The sequence below is a fragment of the Excalfactoria chinensis genome, chromosome 4 (genome assembly GCF_039878825.1).
Source record: "Excalfactoria chinensis isolate bCotChi1 chromosome 4, bCotChi1.hap2, whole genome shotgun sequence".
Taxonomy (NCBI): Eukaryota; Metazoa; Chordata; class Aves; order Galliformes; family Phasianidae; genus Excalfactoria; species Excalfactoria chinensis.
This window is the reverse complement of record NC_092828.1, coordinates 49,792,822-49,814,213: the sequence shown is the minus strand read 5'-3', so window position 1 is coordinate 49,814,213 and position 21,392 is coordinate 49,792,822. Positions and strand designations below refer to the sequence as shown.

Sequence of the window (21,392 nt, the reverse complement as noted above, 5' to 3'; positions counted from 1 at the left end):
CACACAGATGATCAGGAAAGTGCAGAGCAGAACACTGTGAGAGCTGTACAGAATGGGGTAGGAGATGCTGGAGCTGCTCAGTCTAACAAATAAGAGTAAAAGACACAAGGAAAGTAGTAACTCCTGTTAAAGAGCATGATCCTCACACCCAAACACAGAGGTTTTCTCTAAAGAAAGGGAATGAGCTGCTGTGTTTGCTGCAGACAGGACAAGAACTGGTTGAATGAGATTCGGGTTAGAAAAGGCTAATAAGGAAGGAGAGAACTGAAAACTGTGACACACTGCCCTGCATGGCCGCACAGCATCCATTGGTCACTGGAGGTTTAAATACACCCCAGACAAAGACCTGACAGCAATTTTTCTGGTATAGCTGAGCCTACTCAGAGCAGAAGGGTGAATCCAATGACCCCTCTGTGGTCCCCATTCTAGTTTTCTGCTCAAATGAATCCTCCCCCATTTAGAAAATGCAGCAACTCTCACACTGTAGTGGTACATTTTCTATCCCCATTAATACTTCATAACCCCCCAAACCCCTCTCTAGATAGTATCAGTTGCACTTTTCCTCTTATTTGCTATTGATCCTCAGACCTAAGAATAGCCTGAGAAGGCCCATTCACTGCAGAACACTACAGCATTTAGCAAAAGAATTGTTTCATATAACATACAACTGGTGATAGAAACAGTTCCCTGGAGGTTGTATATCTGTATCACAACACATAACTAAAACTAAAATTCCATGGTGCTCTGTCAATAAACTATTTTAGTCATCCATCTTTTCTTTGTTGTGCTTTCATAGACGAGTTTTATTTTATGGCTTAGTATCAAATGTGCCAACCTGTTTGGACACAAGGGCTACCATCTGTGTACACAAATCCCCTTCGTGAGCCTGTACCATTTGCATTCTTCATCAAAACCAGCTTTGCTCCACAAGTTGCTGCTGCCAAGAGAAGTCTCCTAAGAGAAAACCTCCCTAAAACATGTGTCTGAAGCATAGAAAGTAGGAAACACTAATAAACACTTGACAACCCCACAGGCTGCACTTCATTCATTTGTGATAGGTTGCACAGTTACCTTATATTTATATATATATATATATTTATTTTTTTTTATTATTTTTTTTTGTGTATGTGTGTGTGTGTGTGTGTGAAAGGGCAGGAAATTTATTAAAAATACCTTATAAATTCATAGACAGCTCTTCTCTCTAAATCTTTGTTCGCTTAAGGTAAATTAAAAATGACCTTTGAAAAATGCCTTCCAATACTACCTGCCATTCAAATGTTTTATAATAATGGTTATCTCTGCTTACTCTGGCTAAGTAATTAAATCTGGGAAGATAACTTACCTCCTGATGAGAAAACCAGTCGCAAGGAAGTCGCTCTAAAAATGATGAGAGTGAAAAAGACGACTTTTTTCCTTGCACATCGATCACTTTGAGGTGTTCTGGAGAAGGGCTCAAGAAGGCATAAAGTGCTTCACTTTGACAGAGCCTTTCATCAGAGAGCAGTTTCTGTGAAAGGAATACAGAGACAGAAACAACACATTAACTTTGTAAGGAACAAAATGCATCAGGCCAGCTAATAAAACTGATTAAGATCGTTCAAAAGTAGAATGAGACAAAATAATTCATGTCTGACAGATGCTTGACTGTGATAATCTTATTTTAAGCAGCTCATCAAGCCTTTATTCTATCAACTTCATTTTTAAAAACGTGAAGTTCTGATTTGTAAGAAATCGGTTAAGTGTCGTAGTTAAAAATGACAATTCTAGGACTCATTATTTATTACTTCTGAGCTAGTCAGCAATCAGATGAACTTACCTCTAGAGAACTGGCTACTATCAGCCAAACTCATCAAACTTCATGCATTTTAGATGACTCTCACACTTAACAATGCCAATCCTCACAGCTGAGCTGTTTTGCTTTATGCTCTCCTTGTAGTCAACAGAGAGAGCATCAACTCCTAAGGCATTGTTCAGTTCTCTTCAGTCAAACACACCTGGGAGTGCCCACCTGTCTGCATGCAGGCACAGAAGCTTTTGAGAACTTCCACCCTTTTGTGCCATGAACTGAATTTCTCAAGCATCTCACAGAAGTTCTTTTAAGGCTTTGCATGCCTGCAAAGAATGAACATGTACACACGGACTGCCTCAAGCCCTCACACCAGCCTGTAATTACAGCAGGGTTACTGCCAACCTCTTCTTGCCCACAGGACAAGAGAAGCCGCTCTTTAGGATGCTTCTGGTGACAGTGGACGAGCCAGAAGAAGCAGCTGTTCCCTTTTTGTAGCCACCAGACTCCTGCATGCCAAAATGGCACTGGTCAAGTTAGCAGAAGCTATTCTTATGCAGTCTGTTGCTGCTGACTCTGGCAGCACAACTCAGAACACAAACAACCATTGTACAACCATCATGGTACAAGGGATATCACAGATCTATCAGGAGTATGAAGGAAGATGAGAGAAGGACATAAAGCTCGCTACCTACATTTTGGTAAAGGATCGTGACAGCACCTAAGGAAAAAAACATGAAGATCCACAGTCACCTAGTTTATAATTTTAGTACGCTTCTTTTCAATAGTGTCTTTGAATACAAGTTGGCAACCTGTCCAAGTTTGAAATTGAGTTTAGGAATATGTGAAGTTCATACTAAAAATTAACGGTGCTCAATTCCAGTCCAGCCTCCATCCTAACTGTGAAAGAATCCAGATGATTGATAACATTACCCCCAAGAGAAGCGATCATGGTAAATGGCAACGTTTGGTTGTCCCATAAATCACTGGCAAATAGGAAGGTAACTCGGAGGCCTACACAACACTTTTCATCTTGATATCTTCCAGCTAACATGGAACACATGAACTGCACGCATGCTTGAGAATTCAAGTAATCTATTTTAAAAAGCAGCCATATGTATAGGGAGTGCTGTAAAATAAAAAGCAAGTGCTGCGAGTGTAATTTGTAGGTGTTACCCAAGACCAAATTTGCCTACAGAAGCAAAACAGAAAGGTATTCTTGGAGAGGGAGATTGATTTTAAACAAATTAAATAACAAGGCTGTCCACCTGAGGCTCTAGGTGACCTAAAAACAGTGCATTCAATTAAATTAACACAATCTCAGCAGTATTAGCCTAGTTCACAGACACCCAACTCCAGCAGAAGCCAAGCCACTTACACCTTGCAAGAGGCACAACTCCCCATTGCTGTGCTGACAGCCCCTCAGGCTAACTGGCCACACACCCAACCCAGACTGCGTGGGACTAAGAAGGAAAATGCTCTGCCACCACTGACCCTTTGAGCTGCAGCCGAGATGGGGAAGGGGTGCGCAATCTCTAAGATGGTCCATCTGAAGTCTTGTTTGGAAAGAACAGAGAGGGGAAGGTAGAAGAAAAAGACCTAAATGGCACACTAAGACCCCACAAAGAGAGAAAGGACAGAGAGTTAGAGATGGATACATCATTCACCAAAGCACAATGGAGAACTAGGATTTTCCAAACAGCGGCTGTAAAAGTGTGGTGAAAGGAAAATAACTGTGGTCATCAAATCCTTTTAGGACAGAAGAGATGAACGTACAGCTGTATCTTAACTTCTGGTACCTCTCATTGCCCCGTCGTCTGCTTTCTTACCTGCAGAAAGTTATTAAGCTGGTTCTTAGACTTCTCCATGAACTTCTGGTCTATGGATTTGAAGGGCAGCTTGCTGAGCGAAGGCAACTGAACTTTCTTTAATGATGGAAAGCACTGTAGGAGAAAGGGCAGCTCAATGTGCATGTGCAGAAAAACAACAGTGGTGCCAGTTCTAAATGGAAATGAGACTCTGTAGTCTCATCTGCCTTCCATATCCTGCTCAGCATGCTGAAAAACACCTTTCCCCTTCCCACTGTGGGCTGACACATCTAAACCTTTCCGCAACTCCCAACACCACCATTATCAATCTTCTACAAGGCAGAAAAGGTAGCACAAATTAAGAGGAAATCTCCTCTGTTCCAAAAGACTCACTTTCAAATAGCTCCCTCAAAGCCAGAGACAAAATTTAGTTCTTAAAACACTGACAGGTAGCAAGTACATTATTTAGACGTTGGGTCGTTTCAGTCAAAAATACTTGTTATTAAGAAAAAAAGCAAGTAATTCTATGTATATTTGGCAGAAGCAAGATCTATGTGGATAATGAACCTAGAAAGGGTGAAAGCCAAAAGATTGGACTAAAAACTGGTCATATTTTTGTGTGGTTTTCAGTGTTGCCTTTTTTCCCCACTCTCCATATACGACCCTGACAACTTCTAGCAATCTGCATCCTCTCCCTCCCTTGAGATTCATACCTCACTGAGCTTCCGGTGTAGGTTCTGAAACTCACTGAGCTTCCTGGGAACTGTCCAGTTCTTAGTTTCAGCTCCACCGACTTCTTGTAAACTCACCAGGACAGAGTAACAGGGCACTTGCTCTCCATTCTCTTCTAAAACCTTACAGAGAAAAACAAAGAAGCCAACAAAAATACAGATAAGGTACAGCTCTGAAGGGAAACAGTGGAACAATTTGCGCTGCCAGATTGGTTTGTGATTTCACTCACCATCGCTGCACAAAACCTCTTTGTGGAGGTGATGCATCAGACAATCTACAGAAAGCTCAAGCTGGAAACTATACCAAAACGTAAAGTGCTAGCCTTAATAGACAGGCAGTAACAGGAAGGTGACCATTCTCACCCCACCTATTTGAGGAAAGTAACCCTATGGTTAAGCCTTCCAGGCTTTATTTTATTTCTTTACTTTTTAAGAATACTTAACTAATTCAGATAGAAGAACAGACTTTAGAATTCATAGAATTATGACACATTTTCTGAGAAGCTTGTGGAAGTCAGACAACACTTAATGCCTATAACAGATGATTTGAAGAGCTGCTGCAACACCAGCACAGAAGGTACACAGTTAAAATATATCTACATCTTGTACAGCTGCTCAGCCTCACCATGAGAACATTCTCTGCAATGCACTCTTCCTATATCTGCTCATGGAAACTGGGAAACCCTATCTGACGGCTGGGTTCTACATCTCTCTAGAGAAAGGTGCTGCAGCATCCTGGCAGAACACCAGCTTCAACTAACAAAAACATGCAAGGTTCCAAGCACAGATATTTGGGGAACTGTCTTTCTGCTTCCTCAGCTAGAACACTGCAAGAGCAGCTGCTTGAATAGCAGCTTCCAGCACATGGCTCAGAGGGAACAGAGTCTGCCAGGAAGGTCCCCACCTTTTCTACTCTGAGCCAGATGGGGTTTGTGTTCACAAGTGACTTGAAAACACCTCCTGGCAGCTATCTTTGAAAAATGGGAGATTGGTGATGGAAATGCTGATGGAAACACTGAGCAACTTACTGTCAGATATAAAGCACTCTCTTCCTGGGTAACCTATTTTAGTCCCTTGAAACTGCAGTACCATTAAATATTGTAATACAAACTGCAAGAAGTGTGCATCTTTGAAGCACACTGGAGAGACAATCATGCTTAAGTGCAAAAGCACGGTATTATAGCGTGAGGCAGCTCTAATGAAAAACTGCACTCTTTAGATAGCAAATTAGTTTACTCAATGCCATAGCCTGCTTTTATATATATACAGAGGTATTTTAATAACTCCATTACAACAGAGTCTGGGGACTGGAAATGTTCCTATATGCAATATAGCAATCACTTGGGAATGAAAAGTGTTCAGAAGAGACTGTCTTTTTTCCCCCAAGCAAATACAAAGTACACACATACACAAAGGTAGAAGGAAAGCATATGCAATTCTCTTAATCCTTCTCTTTCTGCAAGTTTGAGCTGCTGCAAGATGCAAACCCATAAAAACCATACCTCGCCTGAGATGATGAAGGCTTTCCACATGCCGAGATTCTCACACCACCAGTCTGTTCTTGCAATGTGCAACTGAAGGTCGCTATGCTCTCTCTCCATCAGAGTGATCTCATCCTTCAGCTTAGAAACAATCTGCAAAGGAAGATTTATCAGTTACCACTGGGAAGAAAAAGCTTGGGTGGCACATCTAGTCATGTTTCTGAGGCCACTATTCAAACAGGTAAAAACATGCAAAAGACCAAGTTATGTGCAAAAGAAAATCACGACAGTAGACTTGTACAATACATTAACCTCAAAGATCAGCTCCAATACTATTACAAAATGTGCTCACAACTGCGGATCTTCATACAGAGTTAAAAAACAAAGCCCTTGTGACAGCACAAGATAGCTGTGGAGATGCTGGAGCAGTCCAGAGGAGGATCACAAGGATGCTCAGAGGGTTGCAGAACCCTCTCCTGTGAAGGAAAGCTGAGGGATCTGGGCTTGTTCAGCCAGGAAAAAAGGCAGTGGGGAGATGCTATTACAGCCATACAGTACTTGAAGCGAGCTTACAAGCAGGAGTGAGACCAACTTTTCATAAGGTCTGACAGTAACAGGACGAGGGGCAGTGGCTTTAAACTAAAAGAGGGGAGATTTAGGTTAGACATTAGGAGAAATTTCTTTATTCAGAGTGGCAAGACCCTGGCACAGGCTGCCCAGAAAGGCTACGGCAGAGGGAAGGTGTGGAAGGGACGGAGAGAGTGAAGCCGGCCATTGCAGCCTCCAAGGCCACTGCCCACTCCCAGCTGTAGAGGAATATGTCCCTACTGCAATGAGAATGAGTGGGCTGTCAACTCCTGTTCAGACCAGCATTGCCACACTTGCCCCATGTGAAATAATGAAAGAAGGAAGGAAAGGCCCAGCCCTGAGCCATGGTGTATGCACAGGCCATTTTTGACCATCCCCCCAGAAATCTTAGGCTGATGAAAAGTATTCCCTGCTGCTTTCTCCTGACTCCTTATAAAGGAAATCAGTCATTTTCATGGGCCTTTTATTCCTTTATTTTGGATATAGTCCAAAAGTCCATTGGACACCGGGACACTGCTGTGCCACCTGCAAGACAGCAGAGGGAGCAGCAGTTAATGAGCAGAGCCCTACCCTGCAGCGCTGCAGCATGGACTTGGAGCCAGCCACCACGAACAATTGCTTATACAGGTGTAAGTGGGCAGAGATGCAAGTAAGAAATCTGATTTACCGTGGACAGAGCAACAAGACTGTGGGAGGAGAGGTCATTATTTTACGACAGGATGAACAAAAAAGCCATCGGACTTGCCCAGAAAGGGCCTGATATGACTGGAGACAACTAAGGTGCTCACCTTTTTGTTGGGTTTTGGTGAATTACATAAGGAATTTAGAGCTTGTTTCTTATATTTAAGCTTGTCATTTAGTTGGCGAAGCTTATTTACAGCATAACTGGTCTGTTCATTAATTCTTGCGCTGCACTCTTCAGTAGCTTCTCCACAACCTTGGCTCTAGAAACAGAAGATGGGGACGACTGCATCATTAAGGTGAAAAAAAAAGGAAAAATTTCTTGTTTGCTTCAAATGCGTTTCACGTGACAGAACATCTATTCTTTGAATATATAAAAATAGTCTAATGGCGTATTAGTCTAACAAATTCGAATATATACTTCAACCATCAGATCCAATATCAGACATAAAAAAAAAATGTCAAATTATCATTTATACTACAGCTGCATCAAACTTCCAAATGAAAATGACCTTTGAGCTAAGACTGTGGCGTGACAGGAAGCATCAAAGTTTCCTTTAAGAGCAACAAGAGCTTAGTAACTCGATATTCAGAACCAGACAGGACAGCAAACATTCAGCCCTGAGCTGGAAGGTCAGGGGGGAAAAAATAAAACCAGAGCTCTAACACACAGTCCTGCACCCAACAAAGATTCACAAAACAGATTTGGCAGCCTATAGAACCAGCTAACCACATCCTCCCTCCTTGTAACCAGTTTTTACTGCTGTTTTTAGAAATGCTAATTAAAAACATGTCAAAAAAACACGTGTTACCTAAATTCAGAAATTGTTTTCTCATACTCAAACAAACTGATTTTCCCATCTGCTGCACTGCAAAAGCACGTGGAAAAAAATATATATATGCAGAACACACCTTTCAGCAACTTCCTCTTTAACACCTTCTGACATTTGCCTGAACTTCCCCCTTCTTACCGTAACTCCTCAAATAGGAATGAAGAGTCTGCGATCCAGCAAACAGTGCTATAATGCAGCCACCATCAGCAATGCCAGCCTCAAAAACCTCTGAAGTTTGCCTGTGGCTGGAAGGATCTTAATTTTATCGGTGGGATGAATTTAATCCCACAAACAAGGGACAGACTTCTGTGTTATTTAATATTTCCACTAAAGAAGTGTCATCTCATTTTAACTTAAAGCTAGCAGAAGGAAATTTCTGAGTTTACATCTTAGTGAAATAAGTTTGAGAAGGACACAGTGGCAGCAATAATTAACCTTCTCAGTTTGGTCCTCATAAAGGAGTGTAATATAAAGCAGAAAACAGGAGTTTTAGGCTAAGAAATCCATGCCCTTTTCCAGCTCTGCCTTTGTCTCCTATGTGGCTGAGCAAATATCAGCTGCTTGCCCTGTCCTTCCATCTGCTCTGCATGACCTGTAAACTCAGTGAGTCAGAGACTGCTTCCAAGCACGCGTACAGAGCTCAGCTCACAGCTTCTTACTGTCTCCTGGCACTACAATAATATAAATAACAAATATCAGCAACACTGGACTTTATTCAAAACTCCACTGATCATAAATTAAACACTCGAACCTGCAGAGAAACACAGACATAGTGCAGAATCAGGAATACCAGTTTCAGCAGTTGGCAGCTGCTCACACCAAGTCTGGCTCCAGTCACCAAAGGACTGCATTTAATTACAAAGCAGCGAGGCTCTACTCCCAGAGGAAGGCTGTAAGTTCAGTCATTTAATGATCCTGAGCCTTTCAGCAGGAAAATAGTGCTGAATGCCAGTTTGTCATAAAATGACAAATTACAAGACAGCAGGTTTACCATTAAACTCACCAAACTTATCAAATAAACAATCAACATACTCAAAGATGAGACCATAATGGTTTGTGCTGCTCTCATCTTATCTCCACTGCACAACTTCCATTTCCACTGGAACTCTAGAACACAGACTTGGGACACTGCAGTGATCTGCTTCAGAGCTCCAGCACAGCCTCCACGCTTGCTCTGTTAGCTTCTGTGCCTTTACTTGTGACCCTTACATGGAGCTTCGTCCATGATACAAACAGTGACAGTAGATGAGAAGGAAGAGCTTGCTCTACCACCAGCGGGACCAGCGGAGCATGTCCTCACCTGGTTTGGTCTTCTCACATTCCATCAAGGCTCACGTTTGCACCCTCCACCCAGAAGGGCACTACACAGCTTTTACCCCAACAGATAAGTGAATGGAAACTGAACACACAGCATTCCAACAGTGCCCCAGGAAGCGTGAATATAGGCCACCAAATCCAAACCAGCCCCAAAACAACCAGTACTCACTGACCACATGAAGCCCTTCAGGCATACCTAAGTCTCAACTCTGTTTTCTTACCCGTGGGGGAAAAACGCTGTTTACAAGCTATTAGCAGGAATTTTCATCCACATTTGAAAGGCTATTGGAAACTTCTAGAGGAATAACTTGCTATAATTTATTCACACCCCAAATGCCCTGAAACCTGGCACACAGCCATTAGGATCACTCCAGTAGCTGATGCTCTAACAGCACATGCAACTTCATACTTAGCTTGTAATTTAGAAAATTAAGAAAAACTTCAACCACACAGAAAAACTTGGCCATATTTTAGTCTTTAAGGTTTCATAGTAAATGCAGCCCTTCAAACATGTCATGCATTTAAGAAGAACAGATGATGCCTATATCCAAAATCTAATTCTTTCAGCAGCAAACATTATCTGACTGTCAGTTCAGTCCTAAACTATAGTGTCAGTTTTCCTTGAGAAGTGATTAACGTCACTGGTGAGAATGGTGAGACTGAATAAAACACATGAAAAGAATGAAAAAGGCAGAGCTCAGAACAGAATGTGCTGCACAAAAAGAGTGTTTCTTCCAATCCCAACCAGTGTCAAGAAAAGGGCAGGACATTCCTGACATACTGTCATGGTTTTGTAGTTTTTGCTATGGGTATTCCACATCATGACATCACGTGAAGCACAGAGAAGAACTACATGTCCCAGAGGACTTCACGGTCAAAGAGGGATATACGTCATGGAAGCGATGCTTGCTCGCTCTCTCACTGCCTGGCAGTGGGTGTGGGTGTGCTTCCAAGCTGTGCACCTTCAATTTCAAAGCAGGCTTCTCAGTCTTCGGAAAACTCTCTCTCATTTTACTTATTAGCCTCCCTCAGTTTCAATTAGATTGTATTATATTGTGTTATCTTGCATTCCAATATCACAGTTAGTAAAATAAGTTTTCCTCCTTAGATCATCGCTGCTCTTTGTTTGTTTCCTTGAGCCCAGCTCCCCCATCTTCCTACCCTTTCCCCTTTTCCCTTCCCATTTTTGGGGTCAAGGGGCCCACAGGCCTACAGCCCGCCTGTCACAGACATAGACTGATCTAGATAACTCTGTGACACATACCTACCACTCTCAACACATAGCTGGGTCAGCCATGAAAAAAGAAAGCAGGTCTCAAATACCTGGACAGGGTAAAGGACTCTGGGAGAAATGAACAATAAAAAAATTGAGCAAGCTCTCCAAATTTGTATGGAAAGTAATTTCTTTACAATAGCTCATCTGAAGACATTGAAGTAACGTATTAAACAGTAAGCCAGAAAGCCTTAGGCTTTGGAATAACTGCTTCTAAATGCTTAGGTTGGCATCGTACCTCTGGATTCTGCTCTCTTTTTTTCTCCCTTAGATCCAGTTTTTGACAAACCAGTACACATCACTTTGTTGAGTGCAAAATGAAGATGTTACTGCTGCTCTGAAGTGGTAGCCTAACTGAAAGATGTTGACCAACCTGAGATCTGCTCTTATCAAAGTGATCTTAGATCAAAATAACCAGTTGCTCAAATGCAACTGATTTAGAGAACCCACTGGAAACACCTGCCCCAAGGCAGCAGCTGTAGCATTACTGCTTGCCATCTGAAATGCTTCCTTTCAGTAGCTCCAGCCACACTGCTATTGTAACCAGTTTATTATTCCAACACAGCCTGTTGGTTTGTTCCATAGATTAATTAAAAAAAAAAAAAAAAAAAAAAAAAACCACTAAGATTCTACTTCTCCCTTTTTACCTTTCTCTTCCTCTTTTTGCAACTTTAAGACCTGCTTAGTACCTAGCATGTGCAAGGGGGGCAGGAATGGAGAGCATCCAAGAGAAATGTACAAAATCACTGAGACTTCCTTGACTGACAAATGAAACAGTTGAGTTTGTATGAGGTATCTTACATTCTGTGGTATTAAAAAGCAAAATGAAAGATAATGAATACAAAGGGCTTAGAAATCCAAAAGATGGACTTCCAACTAATTTAAAGCTGTCAGCCGTTTTGAACCGTTTTGATTCAAAGGGACTGCAAACACTGAGTTTATCCAATGAAACTACAGAAGTGATAATATTTATAAACATATCAGGAAAAGCTCAAGGACAGAAGATGTTTCCGCACACTTTAAGCAGGGTCAACTCCAGCGCTTTGTAACTAAGCAACATTGAAAGAAATTGTCAGTGTGACTCACAGCTTCATCTTTGTCCTCAGGAGTTACTTGGACAGAACTTCTTTCTTCTTCCTTCTTGACTGATCTCTCATATAAATCACTGACGATAAATGAGGGGTAGTATCTGTCCTTCAGAGTTTCATAAACATCTGCCTGAATTCTGTAGAATACTTCAATGCCTTTATTACCCACAAGACTTTGCTCTATTTCTTTATAAAGTGATTTTTCCACGGGTATTTCTCTGCTTTCCACAAAAAAATTCTGGTAAATGTCACTCACCAGCTGAGGTATTTCAGCCTGCAAAACAAGGAGGGGGAGAGGGAGAAGAGAACAATAAATAACATTCACAATACCAGGATGGCCCTGGATCCAGGTGCATAACTTGGAGGGTGATCAAGCTGATTTCACACCCGAATGAATAAGCATATTTGTGAACCTCTTACCGAGATCAGGCACTCTGCCTGTGCACCTGTGCAAAACAGTCCATTTCACAAGGTAAGCACTGATATTGTTAAGTGAAGAAACAGCTGTGTTCTAAAACTATCAAAGCTTCCACACCCATTGCTTTTACAAGCACACCAGAGACACGTGTACCAGTACAGGAAGCTGGGTATTTCCAAAGACAAAACCAATCTCCAATTGCACACTTTCTCTCTGGTGGAGAGGGAAATCATTACTTTTGCCTATGAGGTATCTTTATAGGTTATGTTGCTACATTAAAAAGTAAACTATTGTCACTAGCAAAGAAATCCACAACTTTTAATTGCCGTATTATCCCCAAACACCCAGAAGCTAAAAAAAAAACCCAGAATTGCTCAGTACCCATCCTATAGCATCACTGTTTTAAAAGCAAGAAGATACTCTCGTTCATATACAAGCCACGCAGAGTTGCAGTTTTTCCCACCTTGTTAGCACTTCTCAGGTTCTCCACAGACTCCCACAGATCAATCAAAGCCACCTTATCCATTCTGTCCATATAGATTCGAAAATGCTCTCGACATGAAGGGTTGGCCAAAATTTCTTCAAACTGAAGAATCTGAAGAAAAGAAAAACCAAGTGTAAAACCTCTGAAAATACTTACCTGGCCCCAAACAGCAAATCCTCATCATTAGTCTAGATTAGGGTAACTAAGGTAATCAAACTATGCTTCAAAGGTGAAGTTCCTAAGATCCCGAATCCTTCCACTTGCTGCCCACAAGCTTTCAAGTAGTTTAGCCATATTCTATGAACACAATTTAAGAGCTGAAGACACTATGTTTATGCCCTCTTGTTATCTCAAATTGACAGCTGTACACACGTGGGAAACAACAAAAAAAGACAACTGGTTACAGTTTGTTCATCTTCTGCTCTGAAAAGTTTATATTCTTTCTTTGCTACTCATAAATCACAATGACAACTCTGTGGATACGGAGAAAGGCCAATGTTACTCACTATCCTTTAATTTTAAGGAAGAACAATAAGCATTCTTCTCAGAGTCACCTCTCCAATTTTTCTCCCCCAAAACAACACCCATCTCAGTCCAATAGGAGGTGGCTTGTACATGGGAAAATTCAGTTTTTTAAGTTTCAAAATGACATTCTTAGATAAGCCTGTCTTATTCAGAATGCCCTGAATAATCCCCAAATGTCTTTTCCTCATATCATTGCTCATGGTTCATCGTAATAATTTATTTACTCACAGACACAACATCTCAGATTAATTTTGGTACTCAGGGCTTCGTTTTGAGCTCGCTCAGCTTTTCTCAGTTTACTGTATGATGTGGAAGCCCACTCCTTTCACAAGACACACCACCCTCAGCCAACAGCAAAACAGTAATTCCAGCTCTCCTTCTCTTGGTACTTCACAGCAACTCTTACCATAGCTACAATAAGGAGATGCTGCAGCTCCACAGACCACGTCACAAATGTGGCCATGATTATTTGTGCTCTGTACAGCAGCCACTAACGAGTTATTTGCTAAATTAACACAGACAAGAAGAACTCAATTGAGTTACTGCAGTGCTGTGCAAGTGCCATTTCTAAGAAAAACATCCAGAGAAGATTAGAAGAGGTGCTTTATATGTTACACTAATTAAACTCTCTGAAAGCAAATCTAACACCCAGGGCACAGCGTAAATCAGTATCAGAGCTACTGACAATTCAGATTCAGGTGGTAGCTGAGTGTCTTTGTTCATTAGTTTTAAACATTTGATTATAATTTACATTTGAAATAATGGGCTAATTGAAATGTGCCAAATCAATACAATCTTGTGACTCATACATATTTACGAAAGAAAAAAAGTGACACTTTTGTAATTATCTTCTGCTGTGAATATTTCAAAGCACATCATTTTTGTTTCTTAAATCTGTAACAGGAAAACTGACAACTCCAGATAATCCATCCTCACATTTAAGACCACAATCAGAACATAAAGCCTCACCAGCACCTCTATTACTGCCCTAAATCTGCAAGAAAGGTGAAGTAGGAAGCAGAAATGAAACCAAAACATGCACTTAGGCCACTAGTCAATTTATTGTTTATTCAGCTAGTACCAAACATTTCCCAGACTTAATGATGTATTCAAGCTCCTGTATGCTTACATAAAACAATAATTCAGAACACTATCAGTAAATGTCTGTTTCTTACCTATTTCATACACATTAAAGAAAGGCAAAACCCCAGTTTCTTTTAAAGGAACTAGCTATTCTGCAGGTTAACCACTAGCATAACAGAAAAGCTGTCACACCCAGGCTTCAAAGAGAAGTGCAGCAGCAACTTCAACATCATCTTGTCTGCTAAGTCTCAAAGGAACACTTAGTCTTGTTGCCGTGAAAATCCCAAGTATTCAACCAAAACTGCCTGTGTAGAAGGGGCTGGGGGCCTTTAAGAGCTCAGATTGCAGCTACTGCAATACAGGCAGTGGATGGGAAGAAATAACAGTGAAGGCAGTCCCCCTCACAAAGCCAAGCTCTGGGCATTTCACAGTGCTCAGAGAAGAGCAGCATGACTACTGCCTTGAATACAGCCTCCTTGAGCCTCTTTTCTGACCACACTGCACTGGGAACAACAGAACAGAAAAGCAATTTTCATATTTACTTTTCTGACATGGGTGAGGTTCTATGCTTTCTTTGTAGAAAAATATTCAAATATACGCAGAGTCAGAACAGCACAAGATCCTATCTCTTCCACCACCAATGCAATTGTCAACACCCCTACCTAGAGCAGCTTTGCTGCCTGACCCCGTATCCCTCACAATCACACACCACCACGTATCTGTCCTATAAAGCACAGACCCTCTCAGCAGGCCCTGAACAGTCTGCTCAGAGGCATCAGTGGCCTTCAAGGTTCTACCAGATGCTTCTCTCTGCCTTTTTCCCCACTGACAGCACTTGCTCCATTCAACTTCAGGAAACATCCCTGGGCTGCCTCTGCACAGTCTTTAACAAACGATCTGAAATGTCTCTTGAAGAACAAGTGGAGGGTGGGGAGCTGCCCTCTTTCTAACCACATCCACAATGAACGATGCGTAACGGGTAAGAAACAACAGAAAAAACAGCACGACAAAGAAACGTTACAATTATTACAAGGATGAAACGAAACTTAGAAATGTGTACAAGAAGGGATAATTTCTTTGTTCTACCTACACAAAAGATAAAATCTTCTAATCAGAATACAGAAATGGTCATGCTTTGCCCAGAGGGGCAGAGTAAATTACACAAGGAAGCAACTAAACAAAATTTAGCCAGACTAATTAGCTCTGATTTTATTTTTGTAGCTGCTGACTAATGCAGCAGCAATTATGCTGGCTGTTTTGTTGTTTTTTCCATTCCTAGAGTAGAGTGACGTAGAAAATAAGCAGTCAACGGTCTTAAGAGTTTTTCCTGCAGGGACTGCTCCTGGTTTTACTAGTTGCTTTTGACAAGTAAGTGTTTGCTTTTGAGTAACTCGGTATTTACAAAACCCACAGGTATTTCCTACAGTAAATATAACAAGAGGCAAAGAAACATTGCACATCTGCTGGTGAACACTTGAAGTAAAGTTGCTGCCATAACCTCATGAATTCCCTGCACACGGTATGCCATCTAATCCTGATGTTTCATGGTCAGCAACATTCCAGCCTGGATGATCAGTGAGTCTTTCCAGATACTACGGCAGTTATTTCCCAAGATAAAATATACAGCAATTAATTTACACTTGATTACTGGGAGAAGGGAGGATTAAAGACAGCAGGGTTAATACGAGCCAGTGCTAACACATTTAGAATGGCCCTCAGGCAACGTGAGTACTATTCAATTCATACCTTCTGACTCTGAGAGCCATCACCCTCATCAGAAAGGCCATCTTCCTGTTGATCGTAAGCAGGCCCTCCCAGGAACCTTATTCTCTTCTCACATTGCTTCTTTGCCACTGTCAACTGATTAATATACCTCTTCATGTTGCGAGCTCTCAGCAGGTCAGCTTTCATTGCCGCAGTTTCTTTCCCTTTTGAATCTGAGAACAAAGCAAATCAGAGATCATTTTTTACAACACAAAAATCTACTCAGTGTTTCTGTGCCCTGCGTGATCACAGCATTTGTCATTTGGGAAATCAACTGTGCCCATGAGAACAGCTGCTGTGAAGTTTGTATATGAATTAGAAAGATTATTTTGAAATGTTTTCCAGTGATGCCTCATGTTTAGATAAAACAGTTCAGGAAAAAAAAAAGTCCATCGAATTCTCAATTCTCTTGCCATCATTTGCTACAGGACACAGATTCTCCATTTTTACTACAGGTTGTACATTTCTCAGACAGCATTAGGGTGTGACCTGCAGCCATGGTGTACAACAACTCAAGTTTATGAGTCTCACTGAACATAATGATGACTGAACATAATGAGGATCAGACTCGATCCCTCCCAGCTCAGCATTCCACATTCCCATGCATATCACTTGTAAATCCAAATTTCTCGAGACTGATGCAAACAGCACAAGATACAGCCTCACCTCCAGACCATTCGAAAAGTTGAGATGACCAAAAAGGATCTAATAATGCCCCAGCAAAACTGTACAAAACTGCTGAGTAGCGAAGTAATGAGAAAGACAGTCAGTGGAACAAGGCTTAGTAACAGAAGGTACGATGTTTGTGTATTCTATTCAGTTTTAAAAGACCTAAAAAACAAACCAGAACAAAACCTAGCAGATAAACCATTTAAAAAAAAAACAAAAAAACAAACACTATTGAGTTGAAATCAGGCCTGTTTTGTAGATGCAGGGTGCAATTGATTCACGTTCCTACATTGGTTTTAATATCCTCTTATTCCACAAACCATTCCTGCTTTTTCAAGCTGCAAATAGGGTTCTGCAGCAAAGTACTTGGGCTTGTATTCAGCCCAGGATTAATTCACTGCTCAGGGATAAATGACAGAGACGTATTCTGCTATTCTTTTGAAATACCAAATGTAGTAAAAGGTTGTGGACAAAAACAGCATTCCCTTTGCAAAACAGCTACAAGAAAGAAACAACCACACAGCTAGATTCTGTGAATACATACAAAGAGTATGAAATCATTCCAAATAGGTTTTCTAATAGGTACTTAAAATACATTTCTAATACGCTGAACTATCTTTCCTTTTAGATTTTCTTTTTTTTGCCCATTTATTTACCCTTAAGACCACTATGTAAATAGCTGCATGAGTTTTGCCCTTCAGATACTGAAGGGCAACTGAAAGTGTGTATAGTTCCCTAAATCCCTACGTGTGATGTGAATTCTGATGTACTCCCAAAATACTTTACTATACTCTTAATCTTACTTCATTTGCTGCACGTATTTATACACGTTGGTATGGAAGCTTCCTGATTCAACTGATAGCGTGTCTTATTTGTTAAGTACCATTTACATCTGAACTGCCATATAATAGTGAACTACACAGATAATATTCACTGAAGCAAAAGATAAAATGAAAGAAACAAGCCATCTGTTTTCCTGGCATGTTATCTCCACAGGGAAGTCAACAGAGCATTTAATGTAACGTTTTAGTTCCCTGACCGGAGGTACCAGTATTACTGAGGGAAAAGGAGAAGAGAACAACAAAAGAGCAAGGATGAAACCTGAAGCACAATTAAATAAATTGACAATACAAATACACAGAAGTAGATTGAATTTGAAAGATTAAAACCCAGCATTTCCCCTGTTCCACCCAACTCCAAGATGGTTTCTGGACACTCACAGTTCTCACAATAGCTTAAATACTCTGGGCTCAAAATGCATACATACTGTCAAGCATAGGCCTGACAGAACCACTGCCCAAATCCTCCTCACCTCTCCTTTCAGCTGAGGTGCCTACACATCCTCATCCCCTGTGCTAGCTAGGCTGCTACATATCTTAGAATCATTAAGGTTGGAAAAGACCTCTAAGACAATCTAGTCCAACTGTCCATCCAATATCGCCCACTAATCTACATTACTCAAACCACACCTACAAGTTCTTCAGATGTCTCCATGGATGGTGACTCTACTACCTACCTGGGCAGCCTGTGCCAATGCAATGCCACTCTTGGAGAATAAATGTTTCCTAATATCTGAACCCTCACCTTATACAACCCCTCAGCCTCCTCTTCTGACTCTCACTCTTTCTCCCTTACTCCTCTGCATACACAGCTGCCACTCTGCAGAGCTGACCAACTCTTGCTGCTCAAAACCCCAGACTTCCTAAGTCCAGGACCAGTGCAACACAATGACCTTTTTAAAACTTCCTTAGTAAAGAGCACATTCTCAGAGGGTTTCAGAAGAAAACGTGCTTACTACATTGTCTCATCATCCTGTGATTGTAGAAGGCCTCCAGGAAAGAAAAACAAACCCTTACCACACCCACTTCCTGGGATGAATTACTTTCAAAATATCTTCACACCCATAAGGAGACACTCTATATCAGAACCACTGGGGGTGGAGAGCTGAAGATGCCACTGCCAACCCACTCTGGTCAGCAGGACAGCCTGCCAGTAAGGTCCTTCTGCCAACAAACATGAGGCCTATGCAGAGCACTGCAGCAAGCAGCTCACTCTTTTCAATTCATCCTCTATTACTACAGCAATAAAATACAAATAAAAGCCTTTTCACCATTTCTGAGAATCAGTACGTTCACTGCATTCAGATATCCTGGCAAATGCCAATTAAAACCAGAACATTACAGAAGCAGCAGCTTGCATTTACTCACATACCCTTCAGTAAGCACCAATAAAGGGGAGAGAAGCAGACATATGCTACTAATGCTGTTCCACCATCACGCACAGAAAGAAAATACAAGATTACTCAAATGGAAACAAGTCTTGTTTCTTTAGAGCTTCCAGAAAGACAGATGCCTGTCACCTGGCAACAAGCAGAGCAGCACTGACTCCTCTCTCCCCAGTCTCTGGAGGAGCACTGCACATCCATGACTTCCTATGCATTTCTGTAGGACCTTTTTGCAAGAGCTGAGCTTAGCACATGTACTGCCTGCTTAACGCTAAGCTGAAGTTCTAATGAGTGTTTAGGCCACTACTGTGACACTTAACAAGAACCACAACTTTACAGAAAGATAATAGAATTGTACATCATCTACCTTACCACTGCAAGGATAATCAAAAGAGTATGTAAAGGAGGGCATTCTCCAAACACATCTCAAACACCGACAGGCGTGGGGCATCAACCACCTCAAAGTAAAGAAATATTACCTCATGTCCAGTCTGAATCTGCCCTGGAACAGCTTGGTGCTGTTCCCATACATCCTAGATCACTGTGATGTCTTTAAGTTCATGAACTCTCTGTGCCAGCATTATTTGCTTTCCTCCAAAGGTTTCACAACTTCTTGGTAAAAAATGCTACAAGTACCTTGGATGGATTCAGAATTCCTTATCAAAACCATTATGTCAAGTCACTTAAACAACGTTCTCCAATGCAAATAAGTACTGATCAAATCACTTAGGTTACATAGGTTTGCAATCTGCTCACCCAGAAGACAGAACTGCAGACAAGAGAGAACTCAGAGGTTAAAAGTAGCTTGAGTTAGTAATCAAGTATCACTCCTAATTCAAGCCTCATTCCCTTCTGTACACTCTCTTAAGCACAACAGTGTTTTGACTTTCAAAACTTGATCAGTCCACGAGCATAAAGGATGGTTTGAGCTACCAAAACTGCTATAAACTCCAAATATTTCAGGCAACAGATCTAGGGAAGAGGCCTTAAAGGGATGTTACAGATAATTTAGCTGCTGATCCTTAGAAACATAAAGTGCAACACATCTTTCCACATCACAGTCACAGTACGGTAAACTGGAATGTGGGAGAAAGTATGCTCTTTACAGCTACATAACCCTGACCACATATAGCCTCTACATTCCTCTTAGTCACTTCTGTCCAACTAGTCAGCCTTCCTCCCACTTTCTTTAGGCCATCACTAGCTCACATGAAAGACCTCAGGAAGGGGAAGAAATAACTCCTCTGGGGAACTCATTTGGAAATCACAAATGAAAACAAATCAGTCTGCCATGATCAGAGTCACTTCACCTCCATCCACGGGAATCTCACAGGCACAGCCACACCAGAGCCGAGTGGAGGATTCCATTCACACAGCCACGCAAGCATAGTTGTATGTAACTTTTTAATCATTGCCAACAAGCAAAAATAACTGTATCCCTGTGTGGGGATGGTGTGGTAGGAAGGCATAATCTAGTTTTGTTGTAATTAAGTTAGATAGCATCTGTGATGCACTGGAATGGAGAAGAATCCATTTTACTCCACCCAAAATTATCCTCTTGACAAAACCCACACATCACAATCCACTCTTCCAAGTTAGTTTGGAGTCTGAGTTTACAAAAGAAAAGCCCCTTTCTAAAGCTGAACATTCAAGCATCTTTCAAGAACTACAGAATATAAGGAAGCTTACCCACAGACTGCTCTGTTTCTTCATAAGTCTTCAGCTCTACTTACAAAAGCAAGTATATAGATGCACACTGGAAATGCTCAGCAGGATAAACCTACTGCCACTCAGCAGATTTCTTCATTCAGAAACAAATGGCTGCTTATTCAATCTGTCTCACAATACCTGCTTGAAAAGGAACAGTTTTCTCAACAAGAATCTTCTGTGGTCAGTTACAGCACGGTGTCTGAAAAACTGTTCTACACTGCCATGTGAGGATGGTTTCTGGTCATGTTGTTGCACAGATGATGGAGGGCAAGGAAAAGTAGAAGGTAAATCAAATAAATCCATTCAGAATATTGAAAACTGAAGAGATTTGTTCAGTTTTACTTGAAGAAAACCATAGGCCTTCATGGATTTGATGCTGTTGTTTTGGTTTTAAACGGCATCCAGTAAGAAGGGCCCTCTAGATTTCTCTAACACAGCCAATGAAAAAGTTTTCTTTGCTAAACTACAGGTTTAGTATATTTACATTACAGTAAACATCAATCTATTTTAGCAACTAACTTCTAGAAGCATGGGCCCTCTCCGACTCATGCCACAGTCCCTGGTCTATATATTGATCCTCTTACAAAACTGCTTTCCTGAAATATGGCAAACAAACTTTCAATTCTTACCAACAGGTAACGTGAAGAGAAAGCTGGATTTCAGTTTTCACTTTTCAGGAAGATGTCATTATAAATAAAGATGTTATTCTTCCAACCAGAACACATGCGGTTCAAGAAAAGTGCACAGTCCAAAAATATCAACAGGAAGACATAAGGATGAGTAAAAAGCAAACCTCCTTCTACAGTCATTGCTGCAACGACCCTAACAGTTTCAGAAGAGGGTATACAGAAGGACAGTTAGGAGAAAAAGCAAATGCTGAAAACTTCAGCAATCTTGTGCATGCGTGAATGGGGAACGTAGTGTCAGCA

At 41.2% G+C, this 21,392-nt stretch overlaps 1 protein-coding gene across 1 annotated transcript in view; it reads right to left on the bottom strand.

Moving 5' to 3' along the window:
- The window catches only part of SNX25 (sorting nexin 25), a 58,548-nt gene that overhangs the window by 4,095 nt on the left and 33,061 nt on the right, over positions 1–21,392 (bottom strand). The window contains exons 7-14 of the mRNA XM_072334104.1: positions 15,843–16,033; positions 12,468–12,599; positions 11,585–11,860; positions 7,183–7,338; positions 5,828–5,959; positions 4,308–4,448; positions 3,616–3,729; positions 1,343–1,507 (exon numbers count right to left, since the gene is read on the bottom strand). Coding sequence (XP_072190205.1) covers positions 1,343–1,507; positions 3,616–3,729; positions 4,308–4,448; positions 5,828–5,959; positions 7,183–7,338; positions 11,585–11,860; positions 12,468–12,599; positions 15,843–16,033 — 1,307 coding nt within the window. The remainder of the gene's footprint in view (positions 1–1,342; positions 1,508–3,615; positions 3,730–4,307; positions 4,449–5,827; positions 5,960–7,182; positions 7,339–11,584; positions 11,861–12,467; positions 12,600–15,842; positions 16,034–21,392) is intronic.